The sequence below is a fragment of the Delphinapterus leucas genome, chromosome 13, assembly GCF_059928025.1.
Source record: "Delphinapterus leucas isolate spDelLeu-1000000601 "Yukka" chromosome 13, BTC_Dleu_Yukka2, whole genome shotgun sequence".
Classification (NCBI taxonomy): domain Eukaryota; kingdom Metazoa; phylum Chordata; class Mammalia; order Artiodactyla; family Monodontidae; genus Delphinapterus; species Delphinapterus leucas.
The window spans coordinates 35,537,382-35,559,510 of record NC_143141.1 but is presented as its reverse complement, the minus strand read 5'-3'; the positions used below and the strand labels follow the sequence as shown (position 1 = coordinate 35,559,510).

Below are 22,129 nucleotides of genomic sequence, written 5' to 3'. Positions count from 1 at the left end.
AGAATAACCAGCATGATTGGGCCAGTGGAAATACACATTAGGGTCTTCCGGAGTGGCTTTCAGACCCTGATCTCTGGTCTGGGAAGGGAGGAAGTTAACCTAAGTATATCCCACTCGACTCAGCCCCAGTCAGGGAGGCAAAGGATCTGAGAAGGGGACAGAGCAGCCTGAGTACAGCACACTCCACCCCTGTCATTCTCAACCTCTGGGCCAGGCAAGAGCACTGGGGCTTGGTCTCAGCTCCCTCCCCCTCCTACAGCACAGCTTAGAAGTGATGTTATGAAAGGAATGAAAAGAGGTCTGTAAGCTATACTTAAGCTCTCAGCTAGATCTCAGAGACGTTGGTGCTGACTAGTGGGCCAAGCCAGGGTGCATCTAGCCTTCAGTGAGAACGCTGGGAGAACCCCACAGCCGCGGTGTGTGTGGTTGCTGAGCCAGCCCCTCTTCCCAGCATGTGAGGCACTGCTCAACCCACAAGGCAGGCGGAGCTCCTCGGGCTTGGATTCTGCACCATCCGTCTAACAGCGCCTCCTGTGGTTAGGGAGCCACAAGACAACGGCTGACCACCACTGAGCAAGTGCCAGAGGGCTTGAGACTGGTGACGCTTACTTTTTAAAAATGAGTTACCAACCTGAATGCTTCCAATCCTATTTCACGTTATTTAACTTCGTGAATGGGAAAGTGGGACAGCAAAAGGGATCACGTTGTCTTAGGTTACTGCACAGTATCCTTCATTTTAATCTGGGAAACCCGAACCATGGAACACTAATAATGAAAGTGGCTTTTAGGAGGCACCTCCATTTCCTTCATGTTTTCAGGTGGGGGGGGAGGGGATTTTGGCTAGAAAATTTCTCCTAGCTTCTCTCCCACCCCGCAAGCATTCCTCTCCCAAGGGAAAGGGGGAACTTACTTGACTGATAAGACTGGGAGAGAAAAGTGAGCTGGTCTGGCTTGCCCTCGGCCCCCCTCCTCTATGGACGAGCCTGTCCCTCAGGAACCAGGCGTTCGCTGCTCAGTCATGTGGAGCTAACGTTAGGGAGCCTGACTGGTCAAGCCACATTCCCTGACTCAGTCTTCTTAGTAATAAAGCCAATATGCCGAGCTCCATCTGAACGATTCCCACATCTGATTCCAAATGTGGGAGTGAAAGAGAAGTGTTACTTATCAGCACCCTCAAGCTCCAGTAGTGACATCAGAAGTTCATTACTGGAGAAACTATAAGACAATTTGCAATTAGAAATTTTTTACTCCAGCATCCATTAGTAAAATATTCAAGAAAGCTGAATCATTCTATGACATGAGAAATATGCCAAGACTACAAGAAGGGTGTTTGCAAGCACCGTACTCTGAAAACTGTCTGTAGAGTTTACGATGACTATGTGTAGAAAACATTCTGATGGCCTGACATATGTGGGGAGGGTAGAAGAAAAGGAGTGTGCGTTCCAGACTCGCCAGCAACAGAAGCAAAATCAAGAAAGGTCTGCTACAGCAAAGGAGGAAAGGGACAAGGGGCTTATGTTCCACTAGGCACAGTGGCAAGTCCAGGGCCTTGCCTTAGGGAAACGGCCTGCCCAACCTCCTCTCGGTAAATATAACAGGCACGTTGGCTCTCAGGGAACTAGGACAGCTGACAAGGTAAAGTTGGTCAATCTTTACCCAAAGCGTTCAACTCAATCCCCAGGGTGTGTGTGTGTGTGTGTGTGTGTGTGTGTGTGTGTGTGTGTGTGTAAAATTGCCTCAGTTTTATAATTAAATTCTATGGGAAAACTGGATTCCCTTTATAGCAACTCCTTCATAGTTAGCCTTGTTTGAATGCCCCCTACTAGATAAAGCAAGGGGCGCCGTATTCATTACCCCAGGAACGCTAAATGACAATTCAATCATGTTTACTTCCCCCAAAGAGCACCTTTCACATACCTGTACATTTGGAATTGGGCATTCTTTCTTGAGTAGTTTAAATGAGAAGTAGGAGACCTGGTAAATATCTGGCCTTTTGTCAGGGTCTGGTTCCAACATATACCCTAAGATAAACATATATGAATTATTTAATAATACCCAAAGAGTTATTACATTAGCTAAGAAGCATAATTTCTCTATTACCAAAATTCTGTCTTTTTAAAATTTTTATTTCTCATAAAAGTCAGAGAGTACGATTAGCCCTTTTCTTCCCCTCTCAGAAAGGGAAGCTCTAACTTTCCTAAAATTTTAAATACCTGCAAGAAAATAACAAAGTTTTTGAATTGTAACAAAGATACTTTAAGTTCACATTCTGTGACCTGCACAGCAGGGACTCAAGTTCTCAGTGTGGAACTTAACACATTCATTTTCTGGTACCTAGGAAGTTCTGGCCTCCTTCTTTCATACTATCAGCTAGACAAATGATTATTCTTGATAATTATAACCAAAACTCAAATTTCATGAATTTACTTATTATTCTTTTGTTGGAGGTACTAGCTGGTTTCCAATCTAAAAGAAATGACAAGATAACAAATACATCTCTGCTTTTACTGTGATCTACAGATCATGTGTCTGTTTCCAGGTCCTTTAAGCTTCTGCTCCTTCTGAAGCTGGAAAAATCCCCAGGGGAAAAAATCCTTGAGAAGACACACAAACACATACACATATACATGTAAACAGCAATGTAAGGCAATTTACTGCTTAAGGAATCAAATGAATGGTTCGGACCCTAAGTTGAGAAAAGACTGATGAGGCTGCAGCCTTATGAAGCCCTTTGCAGAAGAGGCAGGAGCGGAGCTGGTCCTTGAAGGCAGGAAAAAACTTAGGGCAAAAGCAGAGAAAAAGACATTCCAGGTAAGAAAACAGTCTGAGCAAAGACGGACTTGGAGAAAGGCAACAGAACGCTTTGTTGCAAGGAATAGAGGAACCAAGAGGACAGGGCAGAGGTCTCCTTGTCAGAGGATAAAGGGAAATAAGGTGGGGAGGATGAATCCAGAATATGCGGGACCATTGGCAAGCCGTGAGGTTTACTGAATAGGGACATGATAGGGTGGTATTTTGTCAGGTTAATCTCATAGGGAGGGTGTGTTGGACGGACAGGCCGGTCCACCAGTACAGGCATGAGGCGACAGGGTCGGGACATATTATGGTGACAGTGCTGAGAACAGAGAGAAATGTCAAGCAAGCAGGAGAAACTTCAAAGAAAGCGTTAATGCGGCTTAGGAAATGACTGACTCTATTCTGTCTTGCTAGCCAGATCCAAAGAAAATGTTAAACTTCAGTCATCTGGGCTTGAATGGCGACACCACTGATAGAAACTGAAAAGAGGAGAGGGGAACCTTGTACTGGGAGTGAAAGGGGCATGTGTGTGTGTGTGCGTGGGGGGATAACAAGAAATGCATTTTCAGACCTGTGAGTTAGGGTGACAGTGGACTCTTCCAACAGTTTGTAAAGTGAAACAGATCAGAGTTTAGGAAAGATGCCATGTTACACACATTCATAAAGAGCTGTTTTTCGTAATATGAATTTGCTGCAAAAAAAATATTTTTTTTTGCAAAAATTCCTACCATTCGAGCAATAAATTTGGCGATTGCCCCATATTTCCTTGCAATCTCATTTACATAGCTGCAATTTTAGTACAGATATCAATATGATGCTTTACCTCTGAAAACATCCAACAACCATTAAACACGATATTCCATTCCTTTAAATACTGCTCGCGCTTCTGTATTAATAAACGGAAGAGGCGGATTGATAAAACTCGTGTAAACTAGTATAATGGAATGGGTAGTCACTTAAAAGCTACTACTATGTTAACTTGGGTACATTACCTATACTTTTTGAGGCTCCGTTTCCTCATTTGTATAATAGGGATAATTATATTTACTATATAGCAGTGGTCCCTAACCTTTTTGGCACCAGGGACCGGTTTCATGGAAGACAACTTTTCCACGGACGGGGGGCAGGGTGGGGGGGAATGGTTCAGGTGGTAATGTGAGTGACGGGGAGCTGCAGATGAAGCTTGGCTCGCTTGCCCGCCGCTCACCTGCCGTGTGGCCGGGTTCCTAAGAGGCCATGGATGGGTACCGGTCCACGGCCCAGGGGGTTGGGGACCCCTGCTATATAGGGTTTTAAGAATTAAATGAGGTACACGTAGGCCTTCAACAAATGTCAGATGCTCCGCACCACATGTGCTTCTTCTATTTTCTCCAAGTGTATCCCCACCTAGGACCCAAAGTGCGTTACTCAGGATTTACAATCTGTGATTGTTAAAATGTGGATACTAAACATCTTGACCAAAGTAAAAAGATAATAAAAATCTCTGTTTCTTTAGCATTCCAATACAGCGGGTTGAGCAAAAATTACTTATTCTGCCATCTGGTTAATGAACATTAGTACATATGCTTACTATGATGATACAAAAGAGTGGGGAATCTTAAAAACATTTTAAAGCATTGAGTTTAAATGCTTTTTATCAAAATCCAGTGATTAACCTAAATGAGAGGAAAAAACCTAGCTCCATAGAGTTATATAGTTTTAATTATGTATTCACTTCAGCCAACGCACTGCAATCATTTTAATTTGAGTTGCTTCCAGTTTTGCAAAGATGAATTTCTTATCGCTTGGTATGAGTCAGCTGGACTCCTTTGGTACCAGAGCTTTCATACAGACTGCAAGAGAACAGGGCAGTACTGTGATGCTCAAAGCCCAGTTAAGATTTCTGCTTGGGTGGCCAGCCCAGGTGTGAAACCAAGTTTAGATTTCTGGCAAAAAGACTCACCACTCTAACTAGACACCGTTACATGGTCTTTGAGTGACCAACAGTTATCAACTGATTTCTTCATTTTTGCATCCCACTCATCACTCCTGGGATCTAATCCCTTTATCCTCCAATCCATTCCTAGAGATTAGAAATAAAAATGTGAAACTAGAAACTTTAAATACTTACGAATTAGGCAATGCATATCTTGGGAATATCGAGAGTTATCAGGAATTGTGAAGTTTCCATCACAAATTGCCACTTGACTCTCTCCAAATGGCAGAGTGAAGTAGCATAATTTATACAACAAACATCCAAGAGCCTAAAAAAGTAGAAAAAGCAGATTGCTACTAGTGATTTATTTATCATAACTGCAAATGGGTCTGCTGAGAGATACTGGCACCATCCACATTTACAGCAAATCTAAACACTCTGTACTATTAACCCATTAGAAACTTGAATTTAGAACCCAACATCACTATATATCTGCTAAGTTATATTATTTCTATCCTCATTACCAAATTGTGCTCCAATAAAGAACAAGTATTCAGCTGGTTTTGCTCTTAAGAACTAGTAACACATATGTGAGAACCACTTAAATAATGGGCAGGTCACCTGAATAACTTTCACAGAGGTCTAAACTCATTTTCTTTGACATGCTTCGAGAAGCAGGGGCTCATCACCTTGAGTCAAGAATAACCCTGAGGGATAAGTAGACAATGATATGGTACAGTGGCCACTCTTGCTATGGCACTGCCTGCATTAAACTTGGGAGTTTACGGCCAAGACTGCTGACATCTGAGATGTGGATAGGTTAGTTGACACCTACCCAAATGTCTGCCTTCGTAGTGATGATTTTGCCACTGTACAGGTTAACCATTTCTGGTGCTCGATAGGACAGCGTTGTGTATCTACAATCAAGAGATTCATATTTTGTTAAATATGTCAATGCTATAATTAAAAACCAGGGGCAGCAGAATTACTTTAAAAAATATACGTGTATATATATATATATATCTCTATATATATCTATATATAGATATATATATATTAGTAGAGTCTAGTTCCCTGGGAGCACCCTGGAGAAGACAGTATGGAATATTAGTGCAGCTGAAATGAAGAGCAGTCCTTGGCACACACCCACGGCCCTCTGGCTGCAGTCCTTCCAATCTAAGAGCAGGTGGGGACGCAGACACTAAGGCACTAAATAAACTCTAAAAGCAACTTTTCTTGCTCCTCAAATAACAAAATCTTCTCCTGTAAATCCCTGTTGTCTGATAGTATATTTGGCTGATTTTTTTTTTTTTTAAATAGTAATCCCTTTAGATGTGGCTCGACACAGAGATGTAATACTGGCTGGAACACTCAGGAGGATAAAGTGGGCCCTGGATAGGCTGGGAGGTGGACGGATCTTTGCTGCCAGCATAAGGCTGAAACAACAGTTTTCCTCTTATCTCTGGCTCAAGAAAAGAGAAGGATAAGCTCATCTTCAAAGTGAGAGTCTTAGTGTTACCAAGCCTGTGATTTGCGCTGCTGGAGTCTCTAGAGCCCAGAGGGCTCTGCGGTTTAGGTGCCCATCAGGGCCTTGGACCGTAAGTCTTCCTGCCCCAGGCTCGGTTGCCAGGCGTGAAGCAGGAACGGAGAGAGAGGATCAGGATATGTGTGCACTCTAGACTGCTGATTTATGAACAGTGATAGTGAGTGCTGGTGCCTGTGAAAAATCCAACACTCTGGACAACAGGGGAAAATGGGTCAGGTTCTTACTGGAATCACAAATCTAAAGAAGCTTTTTTCTCGTGGAAGTCAGTGATTCACTATCTGTAGAGACTTTAACAGCCCTACGCACCACTAATTCCACTAGATTGCAGGTGAGCTCCTTATGAGCAGGAAGGAATACACAGCCATTTAGGTTTCAGTAAAAAGCACAACCAACTGACTGGTAATGTCACAGCTGTCGTGATCCCACTTAAAAACATCACAGTACTTCTAAGGTGTGTGCGCCATTTTAAGGGCTATGTGATGTAAATCAAAAGATCTATGCATAATGACCATAGGACCATTGATAAAGTGCTGTAAGATTCCTTCACTTTACTCCACTGCTCAACGGTCATGAACCCCTTCCCCATCCTCCACTTAAAATCCAACAGCCCAACTGCCAACGAGGGGCAACTGACAAGCACCACTGTCTTCTCACCCTGACCTTCTCAATCATAAGCTGAAGGTAAAACTGCTGATCCGATAATGGATAAAATTCCAAGAAAGGAGGAAAAGCTTACTTCTTAATCTCATCTTCTACTGCATTGACTCCTTCAGTTTGTGGATTCTGGAATTTGTTGGTAGCACTTCCAAAGTCACACAGGACGTAGTGTCCTCGGTCATGCAAGAGAATATTTTCAACCTGAAAAACATTGCCCAGCCGCCCATTCCAAGATACCGTTTAGTACTGTGTTTGAAAATTTGGTTTGCATACACATCAATAAGATACTTTATTTCTGATAATCTCATTAATGTGCATAGGAAAGTTATTCTCCTCTAAGTATGTCAACAAGGGTCATTCCAAGTGGAACAAAAAAAAGATGCATGGCAATAGGGTGAAAAAAGGAAATTCCACGGTGGGGAAGCAAGAGTCCCATTTTCCCAGATTTCTCGTCACATTTCTCAGCTCTGCAGAAATGGTCCTTATACTGTCAAAGCTTTCCTCAGGCCCCCACTCAGACAAATAACACTTCTTCCCTACGTTCCTTCAGTACTCTGTTCTTCCGGATGTCAGGGATTTCATTTGGGCCTTATAAACACATATATCAATTTCTTTACTACGATAGGTTAGGATTTTCTGAATTAATAAATATTTACTGTATTTTGCTTACTTCTCAAAGTGATTAAAGGCCTGTGGGCAAATGCACAGTTCTCCTGTTAAAGTATCATCCTTATATACATATATATATGTGTATGTGTGTATATATATATATATACATATATATATATATATTTTTTCCCAGTATGTGGGCCTCTCACTGTTGTGGCCTCTCCCGTTGCGGAGCACAGGCTCCGGACGCGCAGGCTCAGCGGCCATGGCTCACGGGCCCAGCCGCTCCGCGGCATGTGGGATCTTCCCAGACCGGGGCACGAACCCGCGTCCCCTGCATCGGCAGGCGGACTCTCAACCACTGCACCACCAGGGAAGCCCATCCTTATATTTTTATAGATGAATTCTTTGGGCAGTGAGTTAGGAGTTCTGGGTAGGAGGGAGCTTCTGAAGACCAGAACCTAGTGAAATCCTTCGTATCAAAGGACACTGCCAAAGAAATAACAACTCCAAAACAGTGGGCACTACTGTACTCAAGATGTATTAATTTTTGGTATAGGTGAATTGAGCTGACTGCTTTGCTGGAGGACAGACCTGGCTATGCATGGGCAGTAAAGATCTTGTTAGGTCAGTAAGTCTGTAGTCTCCATTGTCTTTTGTCTTCAGCCTTCCAAAGACTGATCACCTTCGGAAAACAAAGATAAGAGTAGACTATAAACTCCCTAAGGACAAGCACAGGTATTTGCAGTCTTCTCTACCAATGCCTAACATAGTGCTTAGAACAGAAAATGTTGGTTAAATGGAATAAACTAAAAAAGAGAAACACATACAACACCGTGTGTGTGTGTGTGTGTGTGTGTGTGAGTCTGTCAGAAATAAGACAGGAGCCACCAAATACCCAGGCCCCTACTATTACTGCTAGTCCTTTAAAAAATATCTTGTCAATTATGATGTCTCTTGTTTCTATACTTTAATTCTTCTAAAATTATAAAAATGTTTATTTTATAGTCTGTATCTGCTAAATCCAATACCTGAAGTCTTTGTTGCAAACTGGCTCTGTAGTTTATTGTTTCTTACTCCTACTGAGTGTCGCTCATGGTATTGTTGTGAGGGGTTTTGTCACTGTTGTTGTTAACTCGTGTTCCTTGGAATTTATCTGTGGGAAGCCTTGGAGGCCTGAGTTTAAAGTCTATTATTCTTCCAGAGATAATTCACTTATGCACCTGGGGCACTAATAACCTATAATCACTTTAATTTACAATTTTGACCTTGGGAGTTTTAGCCATACAGGCAGTGTGAACTATGACCGTAAACTTGCGTGGATATGCTCTTGTGAATAAGAATTCTTAGGGGAGACTTGTTCCCCAAAGACAAGCCTGAGTCAGGTAAATATTTCCACCATCTACAGCTTTTTACAATGCTCATGAGTTTAATCTATGTACACCAAGTGAAACAGTCAAGCTATCCTGAACGTATACTCACTTTAGGAATCTAAAATAATTCTAACAAGGCAACACTAATATTTCCAATCGAATTTAGAGGTTATAAAGAGAACTGCTACCATTTACTGAACTTTTACTAATACAAGTACTACTGTCTCAGCACTTTACATGGATTATCTCATTCAATCCTCATAGTAACAATGTAATAATAATCCCTGTTATACAGACAGAGAAAGTGAGGCTCACAGTGATTAAGGAAGGAAGTGAACCTAGGCAATCCAGCTCTAGAGAAGGACAGGGAATTGTCTTTCTGCCAGGGCAGGAAGCAGGTTAGAAGCAGAACAATTACTCCAAGCCCCCCATCCCCATCCTCCTACCCTGGTAGGGATGACTACACTCACCCAATGTACTGGATACAAGCTTAAGGCCAGGGGTATCTTAGTTCTTTATGTTTAGAAATGTCCCTATAATAGGAACCTAGTCAATGAGGAACCAAGTGTCTAAATGCTAGTCAGGCTGATTTGCTCAATGTCTGCTAAGCATTCCCCATATTGACTAGTTTTTTTATTCAATTATTGCTCCCTCCACTAGTCAACTCCTAGCCAGTCTTCAAGGCCTTGCTCAAGCCATAACTCCTCAGTAAAACTTTCCATGGCCACCCTACAAAAATCTACAGAACTTACCACTGCTAGGAAGGGTTGACAAAGACCTTCTGTCCAAACCAAGCCATGCCCACTGGTTACTTACTCTCTAGTCTATGGCTGTTTTTAAGCTCCAACAGTAGACTCAAGCAGCTGAAATAGAGCCTATATAGCTGACAAGCCTAAAATATTTATTCTTTGGCCCTTTGCAGAGAAGTTTGCCAGCCTCTGGTCTATAATTATATTATGCTCATGTGTCCCCTACAATACCTGGCCAGTATTTCACACACATAAGGGACCCCTAAATCCCTTATTCAGTATCTTTCAGCAACAATCTTCCCTGCTGGCCTCATACATCCTACAGGGCGCCTGTGAAACCATGCTTCTCCTGTTGTATGTGTGCAGTCCCTTCCTGAATCAGATTCTCTCCTTCTAATGTTGGAATGTACAATCTAGAAAACTGAAAAGCGAATTCATATCAAAACACAAACAAGGTAGTTCTAGGGACCAAAATCACTGTTGGGGAAGGGAGGAAAACTAAGTAGACAAAGGACAGAATAAAAGATGAGGCACATTGGGGTTTTTGGTTTTGTTCCCCCCCCCCCCCCCGCTTAAAAACTAGGTTTGTATTTCTGGTTAGTTCCAGACTGACAGAACTCAGGAATTATACTATATCTAACCTGGTCCCCAGTTGGCCTCCCTCCCTCCCACAAAGATAGCATTGTACAAAACTATATTTACGGGAAAACCAGTTAAAAATTAAGCGTGTGTACAAAAATAGACAAGAGAGCCAGAGATATCAATGTAGGGAAGGCCTGAGCAATATCAAAGAACTATCAATGCAAAGAAGAACCATAATCCCTGCTTTGGTTACCGTGCAAGTCTACTGGGAGGATCAGTTGAGATTACGAAGGTGAGATCGCTTGGCAGCAGCCACTTTAGCAGTAGCTGCAAGCTCCGCCCTCTCTCCATCCGTCCCTGTGTAACACCAGTGAAGACCTCCGAGCTCCTGCTGGCTGCTGCCTGCATCACCGCCAGCACCATCATCAACAAAACACTTAACACAGAGCATGACATGTGGCAACCACACTGCACCTGGGGTTCAGAAGACCTCAGGGACTATTTTAGATGTCTGGCCTTGGACCAATGTCTTTGGGCTTGTTTCTCATCTGTAAAGTAAAGCTGATAATAATTCTATCACTGTTCTTATGAAGCAAGTAAGAGAATGAACTGTAAATCTCCCTATACACATGTAAGATAGGTATTGTTATCATTCCTTTACTAAAGAAATACATTTGCACTCCTACTACCTCCTATTACGTGCCAAGTACTTTTCTTGGTGAACAAATCAAAGTTCATCCTCTTGTGGAGCTTAGGGTTTTTTTTGGCCACATTGCATGGCATGCGGGATCAAACCTGTGGCCCTGCAGTGGAAACATGGATTCTTAACCACTGGACCGCCAGGAGGTCCCTTATTTTATTTTTTAATTTTAATTTAATTTTATTTTTGGCCATGCTACAGGGCTTGGGGGATCTTAGCGTGCTGACCAGGGATCGAACCCGTATCCCCTGCAGTGGAAGCGCAGAGTCTTAACCACTGGACCACCAGGGAAGTCCCGCTCATGGAGCTTAGAGTCCAGTTGATGATTTTTTTTAAAAAATAATATTAAGTATAACTGCCCGGTAGTGATAAATATTGTGGAAAAAACTCCAGCAGATTAAATGCATGTTAAGTAAAGAAGGATGATACTATAAACAGCACAGTCACCCTGATGAGGGGAGCAGCCATGGACCACGTGCGGGACAAGCATTCCCAGTAGAGAGTGGCCAGCATAAAGGCGCAGAGGTGGGAGCACACATGAGGTGTCTGAGGCACAGAGGCAGGCCTTTGTGGCTGGGGCGGCACCATCCTGGCCACCGGAAAACTGAAAATATGGGACCGGACATATTGTGGGCTAGCACTCTTATGAATGAGGAGACAAGATAATGCTGGGCCTTGGAGGAAGTGCAGGACTTAGATAAGTGGAACTAGGAACAGGAAGGCACAGGGGCAGGAAGATATAAACAACAATGGTATCAGCAACTAACAGAGCTTAATATAGGCTCAACCCTGCCCCATGTACGCTTCTACCTACAGTACTGAACGAAATTCTTACACAGCCTCACTGTCCCTCTTAACACACGAGAGAACGGAGTCCAGTTACCTAACATGTCTGAGGTCACAAGGCTGTGAGGGCGGGATTCAGGCTCAGGCTGCCACACTGCTGGGACTTCACCCTCCCCTGTTGCGTTAATGTGAGAGAAAGGAAACAATGAGGGCAGGTACCATCGTCCACCTGCGAGATGACCAGGGCCGAGAGGGATTCAAAGAGCTTAGGAAGGTCAAGAACGAACTGGATCTTCATACACCAGCTTCTGGAAGCTTCAGAGAATGTGCACGGTGACTTCGTTTTTGGCCAAGCCCTTCAGGAAGTCAGCCTGACGTTGGTTACCATCACTTACAACCGCCCACCTTTCAGCTCATTGAGAGTTTAACATTGCTGACCTTATTCCCAACCTGTCAGCCTAAGAGCGTTATTAAAGTCGTCACTCCCAAATTCTGCTCACAGCTTTAGCTAAGAGGTCTGGAAAGCCACGTCCTCCTGACCTCTTCATCTTGACAATATTCCAAGCAGATACAGCATCCAGGCATTTCAGCCACAGAGTTTCATTTTTTACCACTGGAAATTGTGGAGGATTAGACGCATGCAGGTTTTCCAACCTGTGGCTCCAAAAACAGGACAAGAATCTTCATCCTATTCAACTTCCTGAGATCTACATCTCCTTTCTGACAACTGAGGAGACATTCAGGACTTTTTCAATCTAGAATGTACTTATTAAGTCTTAACCCTTTCTTCCCCTTTCTTAAATGTTAGGACAAACATCATGGTAAAATACAGCAAAACCAAACAAACAGAAACCAAACTGAGAGTAAACAACCTTGGCCTTTGTTCTGGTTTGATCACTGAAATCACTGTTCAGGCCACGGCCTTTCTGGGCAGAGGCTTCGCCGTTGGTAAAAAGAAAGGGCTGCCTAACGTGACTGTCCCAGGTCTACGACACCCCATGATCTGCAGGAATGACCTCTATCATTCTTCAGAGAGACGGCAATTAAACAATGGGGGAAATAATGAAAATGTTAAAACTATGTACTGGAGGAGAGACTTTCAATAAAGACCAGAACTTCTGTCGTGGTTATTTTTAGAACATAAGCCGCTTAAGGACAGGGACCGCTTTCAGCTTATTTCCCCTCTGGAACTTGCAAGAAAGACCACACACGTGGTAGGCAGGGCAAGAGGGTCCTTTCTCGGGTCTGCGTGTGACCAAGCTGGCCGCTGCAGAGGGTGACACTGGCTCAACACGGGGCCCTACAGCTGGCCTGGCCTGTGCTCCCTCCTGTGCCCCACAGACTACTCCCGAGGCGCCTGGTCGCCAAGGGAGACCTCGCTCATATGGGAGCAACCGGGAGACTAGCCACCAGCACGTTCTCTGGCCAAGAGGACAACAAAGGACTTCTTGGCTGTGGCTACTGCTAGGACTGTGCTGGCTGGTTCCAGCCATGACAGGGAGCGCAGAGTGGCCAAGGCCCTGTGACGCAATGACAGAGCCAGGGCAAACAGGAAGCACAGGGGGACTTTTCACGCCTGCCTAGGAAGTTGGCAGTGCAGCAGGCGATGTGACTGCCCACCGAGCACACAGTAGTAGAAGTCAACAGGATCTAACATGCTAACAAAAGCCTCCAGATGGCAATGAGCGTAAGACTTGGGGAATTTGGGAAAGCTTCAGCAAAACAACCGGGAGTCAACGACGAAAATCAACAGCAACAGGACTCCTCTAGAACAATCACAATCAAGGCCTCCTCCCAGGGGCCCCTATTTCCACTCCTTATTTCCAAGGTCAAGGAGAAAGGGAAACAAAGTCTCCTGAACCACTACTGGCGAACCAGCAGCACACCCGATGGTCTTCAATACTGACTGAACACAACTACTGTGTGCCCAGCCCTGGGTGATGGAGGGGCAAAGGGCAGGGGCTGAGGAAGAGCGTGGCAGCCACTCGCTTGTGCCCCAGCCTTACCCTGAGATTCCAGTTTGCTCCGAGTTCCTCTGCTGAGACATCTCACAGGCTGTTCAGAGCAGTGAAAGAAGAGTCTAGGCTCTGGCTGCTTGAGACCAACCGCCGACCGTGTCCCCAGGCAAGACACTGAGCTCTGTGCCTCAGGTTCCCATCATGGGTGACGCTTCTCCACCACCTCACAGCAGCACTAATAAGCTGGGAATGGGTAAACTGGGCAGGTGCTATTTACAGGTATGAAATGATTATCATTTAGGCCTCGTTTAATCCAACAAATGTTGACAAAAGTTACAATAAAGGAAGATTTTGTTTACCATGGGAGTAGCACTCTCTAAAAGGATGCTCAATGGCCCTCTTGGTCTCTTCCCTTGCTCTCACATCCCTGGGTGCCCGCTCAGGACTTTCTACGCCAAGGATGCGCCTGCACACTGACATGCATGTTCTGCTTTAGCCTCACCCTGACACTAACAAGGCTGGCGTTGTTGTCTCCACCTTACAGACGAGGAAGCTGAGGCTCTGAGGCTAAGTGATAAGAGGAGCAACCAAGGAGCCTGAGGGGCCCGGAGAACACGCTGCACAGGGGTCATGGGAAGAGACAGTCACAGAGGAGGCAAATGCCACAGGCAGGAGAACGAGACAGGGAGAGCAATGTGCCCTGCGCATCTGGCAACGTGAAGGGCGCTCATCACTCACAGTGGTTACGATTCAGTCGGTACAAGTTACTGTGCTATACAATCTGAGTTCCAGTATGAAATCGAACCCCATCTGACCTGGGGGGAGAATGGGCTTCTGGAGAAACCTGAGCTCATACGGGTCACAGAAGCAGTGCTGGTGCTGCTGGGCCACACTTCTCCCCCTTTTCTTTGCCCCTCATGAACTCTTCTCCAAGGCAGGTGGCAGGGAGAAAGGTCAGGTCCTAAAATGTTGGTACCACTGCCTATTTTGAAATACATGCTAACATGCCCAAGAATTTCACTCATGGTTAAGGAAACCAGAAATAAACTGTCAAAACCTGAAACTAATACAACATTGTAAATCAACTATATTTCAATAAAAAAAATAAAGTGTCATTATATTCTTAGAGCAGTGGCCTGCAGTCACTCTAGCCTGGTCTGTAACTGGCCAGGTACCAAGCCCTTACCTATCTCCTCATCTTCAAATGCCTTCTTGTTCCCTTCTCTCGGCAGTTCTCGGGCTCTGCTCTCTGCCTGAAATGCCCTTCATCCTCTCTGTGACCACCTATATCCCACCAGTCCTTCAAAATCCGACTTTTCCAGAAGGCTCCAATCACCACTGCCAGATCCCACTATCTGACCACATATTAAGCCACTTGAATCTCTTCCACTCATCACTTTGTTCTATAAAGTTTTGTATTTCACTTATTTAGGTTTCAATTCCAAATCTTTCATTTACATTCTCTCACCAACCCTTTAACATGATGAGCATAGGAACCATGTTGTATCGGCACTGTCCCCACAGAACTATGTACTTGTATGATGTGAGGCTCATAATATTCACTGAGATGTATCCTCCTCGCTCCACTCAGAAAAGGGGCTGACTGTGCGCAGAGGCACACTGGAGAAGGCTGTCTAAGGCTGTTGGAGCCTTCACACTCACTAGGGTGGGAAAATAAAACAGGACAATGACAAGTGTTAGGTTAGTGTGAAGAAATCGGAAACCGCATATGTCGCTGGTGGGATGTAAAATAATGCAGCCAGTTTGGAAAACGGTGTGGCAGTTCCTCAAAAAGTTAGAGTTACCGTATGACCCAGCGATTCCACTCCTAAGCATGTACCCAAGCGAACTGAAAACATATGCTGACATGAAAACTAGCATATGAATGTTCATAGTAGCCTTATTCATAATAGCCAAAGTAGAAACAATTCAAACGTCCACCAACTGCTGAATAAACAAAATGTGATATATCCACAAAATGGAATGTTATAACAAAAAGGAATGAAGTACTGATATACGCTACAACATAGATGAACCCTGAAAACACTATGCTTGTGAAAGAGTTCACATACTATACAAGCCCATTTATATGAAATGTCCAGAATAAGCAACAGAAAGTAGATTAGTGGTTGCCAGGGGCTGGGACAAGGGGAGAATGAGGAGTGACCCCTAATGAATACAGGATTTTTTGGGGAGATGATGAAATTTTCTGGAATTAGACAGTGGTTATGGTTGCACAGCCTTGTAAATATACTAAAATCCACCAAATTGTACATTTTAAAAGAGTGAATTTTATGGTATCTTAATTAAAGAAACAAACAAACAAATAAACTAAAAAACACCCTCAGAACAGAAATGCTAGTATGTAGCTATGATCCTCAAACTTTAGAATATACAAAAACCACCTGGGGTGCCTAAGATAAAAACTCCTGGGCTTCCCTGGTACCATCACAAAAATTATAGCCCCAAAGATTCAGCGGGGAACCCAGTAGCCTGCATTTAACAAGCACACTAGGGGACAGTGATGCAAATATTAGCCGTGAAGCATGTTTCTCGAAACATAAGTATAATGAAAAGAAACTGTAACTTAGAATCAGAAGAGCTGGATTCAAATTCTGGTACTGCTTCTTCCTAGTTATATGACCTTAGTCAAATCACATAACCTCTCAGCTCCTGAGTTTCCCCAAACATAAAATGCAAAGAAGAGGGCTTCCCTGGTGGCGCAGTGGTTGAGAGTCCGCCTGCCGATGCAGGGGACGCGGGTTCGTGCCCCGGTCCGGGAAGATCCCACATGCCGCGGAGCGGCTGGGCCCGTGAGCCATGGCCGCTGAGCCTGCGCGTCCGGAGCCTGTGCTCCGCAACGGGAGAGGCCAGAGGCCTGCGTATCGCAAAAAAAAAAAAAAAACGCAAAGAAGAATGTCTCCCTCCCAAGAGACAGTGCACATAAAGTGTCTAATAGAATACCTGGCCCATTGTCAGTGCTCCAGAGATGCTAGTGAATCCTAACTGGGTGCCAATTCCATTCAACGAACATTGTCAAGTGACTACAGTACGAAAGGCCCAGTGCAAGGGGATGGTAATTAGTAGGACAAATTTTTTAAATCACCAATTAATGGACTTTACAAAGTATGAAATAGACTTTAAAGATCAAGCACCACTGTTTATAAATTTCAAATTAGCATATTACTTTTTCTGACCCTGGAAAAGTGAATTTGGGAGTTTATCAGGAAAAACAAAAACGATGTGTTCAGGCATTCGATGATTATAAAGAATTTCTGAAAGCTACTTAATAAAATTGAGAGCTATATTGTATTGTACTGTTCTGCTATTTATTTTTTTTCTTTGTACTTTCTCTCCCCAAGCAGAATGTAAGCTTAGAATCTGGTACCATGCCTTACGCTTTTCTCACATCCCCATAACATCTACCCCATTCCTGGGGCAGACAGAAAATACTCCATAAGAATGCACTTAATGGTGATCTGTTACCTTCAGGTCACGGTGGATAATAGGAGTTTTGCACTGATGCAGGCGGGCAACAGCTTCACAGGTGTCACAAAATATCTGGAGTACTTCATTCTCTGTAAAACCTGTTTGCAGGCGCTGGTTCATCAGGTTGACCACCTGGCCTCCTGAGAGGGGTGCAGAGCAGAGGAAAGGTTATTAACATTCAGACCCATCACTCATCCACGAGAATGAAAGGCTGTCCACAGAGGAGCAACCTGGACTCAGCCCATCACTGGCTGAGCCACGACTAAACCCCGGTATCTTGATTCCCAGCCTGGGGCTTGTTTTCTATGGCGTCAAAAAAGTTTCTTCATTATATAAAGCAGCCCAGATGTGAGCTGCCCTCATTCTGTCTTCAAGATTAGTAGCAGAACTGACAATATGGCCCTGGCTCTAGTTGCCTGGTTATACTGTCCCTGTTGTGCATTGGACGAGGCCACAGGTTCAATCTGCTGTATCTTTCAGTAAGAATCAGATTGCACAATAGACCCCGGGTGGAGGAAGAAGGCAGTTTGACAGTCTGTATTTTAGAAACAGCTTGGTCTCTCTGGCTTTACTGCTTGCTGCCTGGTCTGCAGAAATGCTACACCAACATTTAATCTCTAGGACCGAAAGACTGACGACCTCGCTTAGAAAATTATCCAGCTCCCTGGACTCTCCTACTGCCTCGTCTCTAAACATTTTACGTCCAAAAAGGAAGAGGAGGAGGAGACAAACTGTCAAGTTCAAATGTGGTAGTATTTTTTTTTTTTGCAGTATGCGGGCCTCTCACTGCTGCGGCCTCTCCCGTTGCGGAGCACAGGCTCCGGATGCGCAGGCTCAGCGGCCATGGCTCACGGACCCAGCCGCTCCGCGGCATGTGGGGTCTTCCCGGACCGGGTCACGAACCCACGTCCCCTGCATCCGCAGGCCGACTCTCAACCACTGCGCCACCAGGGAATCCCCGAAATGTGGTAGTATTTTACAAAATCAGGTTAGCAGCTGTTACCGCGAAGGCTGAAAGTATCGGTTAACATCACATTGTAAGCATTACTAACATATTTAATTTATGGACAGTATCTGTAAAGGCAAGGAACGTGTTAGTGGAACTAAGGGTGCTTACAAAACTGGGCACCAAACAGTGAGACAATGACCCAAGAATGTAAGTGACAGCTGGTTAGACCAAAAAAGCCAAACCTCCGAACAATAGCTGTATGAAATGCAGTCAACTCCGAATAAATTCATGCTACAGCCTGGGTTTCCCAAGATAAATACTGCTTGAAACTCTGAGCTTTCAACTACTTGACTCTACTGTTAATGGCAGCAACATCTGAATGTAGCCTTCCTGGCAATCACAGATCTCCAGCAAGAAGAGCAGGGTCATTTCCATTAGACGAAAAGGATTCTTTTACCCCCCAATGCAAGGATGGTGGTGTGGGTGGAGAAGAGAACACACGAGTGAGGGAAGCTGAACTGTCCCCTTAGTCTATCTGGAGTTGGGTCTTTATTATGTGCCTTCATCATTTGTTTTAAAGCATCACAAAGAACATATTCATTCTCATTCTCATACATTCGCATTCATATACAATCACCAAACCTTCCCAAACCTAACAAAAGTAGAGTTTTGTATTATCTACCACTCTGAATTATTTGTGCCACTGATACTCGCCATTGTAAGAAAAACCAAGAAGTGACAGAAGGCTCTGTATCTTTTAGCCTCTTCGTTTTCCAATCTTTAAAACCGGAACAACATATGTTAGAGTACAGTGCACATTAACTGAAATGACCCCACACCCTTGACAATCAAAGTGCTAGAGAAATGAGAGCTTAACGTATGGCGCATATACTTACCCCTGCAGAAGTCCATCAGAATGAGCACTTCCCACACGTCACCGCTACTCACATTGTTGATACTGGAGTCAATGTAACCCACGATGTTCTTGTGCCCCGACAGGTCCCTCTGTAAAGAAGAGTTGAGAAATAAATTATCCGTTACAGACACCAGTAGAGATAGAACGAGCCAGGCTTTTCCATTAGCCCAGATAACTTAAATACACAGAGACAACACTAACAGTGAAGAGAGACAAGACTAAGGGGCAGGGTCAAGAGCAGGTTGCCGCTGGTCTATGAGATTCACGGTCAGCTCTTCAATAACAATTCTGCAACCCTTCTAAACCATAACGCTCTCCTGAACTAAATTCTAGAACCAAATGCACACACGGTGCCTACTTGTTCACAGCATCAGCGCTCCATGTAAACCAGAAGCAAAGACTCCCATCTCCGGAAACACTGCAGAGGGGCTAACAGGAGAGCAACAGCATGAACTATTTAAATATGTGAATTTTTAATTCAGAAAAATGAAACTGATTTTTTTCCTGGTTATAGAAACACAAGTGAACTCAACTTGACTTTTAAACTATTCGTACTGTTTTTCTCCCTCTAGGAAATATATGAAAAGAATAACTGCTTTTTAAAGTTTTGAAGGGACTACAATGGCATCCAGACCTAAGCATTTGGCTCACAATTAAGTCTTTCAAGCCAACCAACTGGGATATAAGATGGGTTATGTTTCCAGCTCTCCGGTTGGAACTGCATCTCTCAGAGCTGCTTGTGGAATTAATTTTTCAACAAATACTTATTGAGCACCTCCCATGTGTCAGGACCCATTTAGACACTGGAAGTTGCCTCATCCCTCGGTCTGGTTATTTCAACATCCATTGAGGCAAATCTTTGTAATGATGATGTTCAAAATCTAAGGTCATTAGTGAGCAAAAACCAAGCAAGTTGGGCAATGGGATTTATGCACAAAGTAAGGTTTTATTTTATTTTTTAAATACATTTATTTATTTATTTTTGGCTGCGTTTGGCTTTGTTGCTGCGCGCGGGCTTTCTCTAGTTGGGGCGAGCAGGGGCTACTCTTAGTTGCGGTGCACGGGCTTCTCATTGCGGTGGCTTCTCTTGTTGCAGAGCACGGGCTCTAGGCGCGCGGGCTTCAGTAGTTGTAGCACGCGGGCTCAGTAGTTGCAGCACGTGGGCCCTAGAGTACGTGGGCTCAGTAGTTGTGGCACATGGGCTCAGTTACTCCACAGCAGATGGGATCTTCCCAGACCAGGCCTCGAACCCATGCCCCCTGCATTGGCAGGCGGATTCTCAACCACTGCATCAACCAGGGAAGTCCCAAGGTTTTATTTTTTAACTAGTTTTAATAAATTGTTTTACTTTGTTTAATAAAAGAAATGGGAGGACGGAGGTGGGAAACGTGGTTCTGTAAGAGTCAGCACACAAATGCGGCAACTTGAGCCACCACCACACTAACTGGAGGCTCAGTGTTCAAAGTGATACGGTCTCTTTTAATCTCAAAGTACATACCCAAACAAGAGGAAGCCTCACAGTATCAAACCAACACACCTGAACTCTGAGCATCCAAGTTAAAATTCCTTAGAACTTTCCTCTGAGTGAAGGATTAAGAATGACTATTGCCTCAGAAAGGTAGACCAAAGGTAAAGACGTGATTGCTTCTACTGGTGACTGGGAAGTCGCTGGAGATCTAGGCAAGAACAGTTTTGTAAAAGGAATAAAGTGAAGTAAGAACGGAGCTGGACTTGTGAAGAATGGGAGTGGAATACGCAGAGCCAGTGGCTACGGGAGATTCTTTCAGGACATTTTGAGCTTAAAAGAGGAGAAGCACTGAGGGAAAGAAGTTTTAGGATGGGAGAGGATTGAGCACTGGAGAGTGAAAGGAGCCAGGGCAAAAAGGTGCTTTAAGATACAGGAGAGGATGAGGATAACTGAGCGAACAAAGTCCTGCAGGTAGAAAAGGGAAGGAATTAGGAGCACTGTTAAAGGGACTGATCTTTCAAAGACATTTCTTTCCTGGCAAGCAGGAAGGAAATAAGGATGGACATGCATATTGGTTTAAGGCTGGGGGAAAAAAAAGGGAATTTGAGGAAGTTCAGATCTATTGTTCTGTTTTTGGTAGAGTAAAAAGATCATCTTCAAAGTGTTAGGGAATGAGAAAGAAGCTTGATGAGAGAAATAAAAGGCTTAGAGCAACTGTTTTGGATAACAGACAAGGGAGATGATGAGGCAGAAAAGCAGCCTCTAGAATTCAAGTTTCTCTAAACAGAAAGTGATTTCAGGGCTCATGTTTTAGAGGGCTATCCTTCTGCTTTTCAGTCTTATCAGCTCTTCTAGAATTTGTTTCCATTTACACAGTCCTAGAAGTAGGAGGAAGTGGAGAAAATTTCTTTGAAACCAAAATGCAGCAGCAGATCATGTCCTCCAAATGTCCACAAGAAGGAATGAAAGACTAATGTTTCTACATTTAGCTGTTTGAAAAAGAATCAGCAATGTTGCCTCTGAGTTTGTCTCATCCCAAGAGGAATAAATAAGAATCTGGAAGGAAAATAAGAAGCAACTGATAGAGCCAAGAGGAGGTCAAGAGCTATTAGAGGACCCAAACTGGATAATTAACATCCGCAGATGGCATCCTAGAACACTCTGCCAAGATGCTGGCTGATCAGTCCACGCCCAAATTCCTGTTCATTGTGTCTTCTGCAGAGATCCTGAGATATGTCCAAGCAGAAAAGACCACCTCTTTGGAGGGAGACGATGGCATTTTACTTTTAACAACTTGATGACACAGCGACGTCTCTGATTTTAGGATGCCACTGGTTTAGAACTGATAGAGAAGATCTGTTTGAATGGCTGTGAAATGTAGAAAAGGTCAAGAGAAAATCTTACTACAAGCTGAGATAGACTCACATTCACGGGCAGTGTGACAGCACTTCTCAGCAGCAACATACCAAAGGATGTCCAAGCTTTCCCTGGCTTTAGTTAAAAGACCAGCCCCAGGCTTACAGAACGGAATGAATGGACGTAGAGGTCTGGGATGGAACCCGCATAGAGGCACCTCAGTTACTACCCGTTTACTCAGGAAAAGGCAGGATATAAGGAAGATGCTCTGATGCCCTCG

General features: G+C 44.1%; 1 protein-coding gene across 10 annotated transcripts in view; it reads right to left on the bottom strand.

Annotated features, from left to right (window-relative positions):
• AAK1 (AP2 associated kinase 1) overlaps positions 1-22,129 on the bottom strand; it is a 168,163-nt gene that overhangs the window by 64,232 nt on the left and 81,802 nt on the right. For all 10 annotated transcript variants that reach the window (XM_030763213.2, XM_089923055.1, XM_089923058.1 and 7 more), the window contains exons 4-9: positions 19,006-19,114; positions 17,158-17,300; positions 6,994-7,115; positions 5,547-5,628; positions 4,907-5,039; positions 1,918-2,021 (exon numbers count right to left, since the gene is read on the bottom strand). In XM_030763213.2, the coding sequence (XP_030619073.1) occupies positions 1,918-2,021; positions 4,907-5,039; positions 5,547-5,628; positions 6,994-7,115; positions 17,158-17,300; positions 19,006-19,114 (693 nt within the window). The remainder of the gene's footprint in view (positions 1-1,917; positions 2,022-4,906; positions 5,040-5,546; positions 5,629-6,993; positions 7,116-17,157; positions 17,301-19,005; positions 19,115-22,129) is intronic.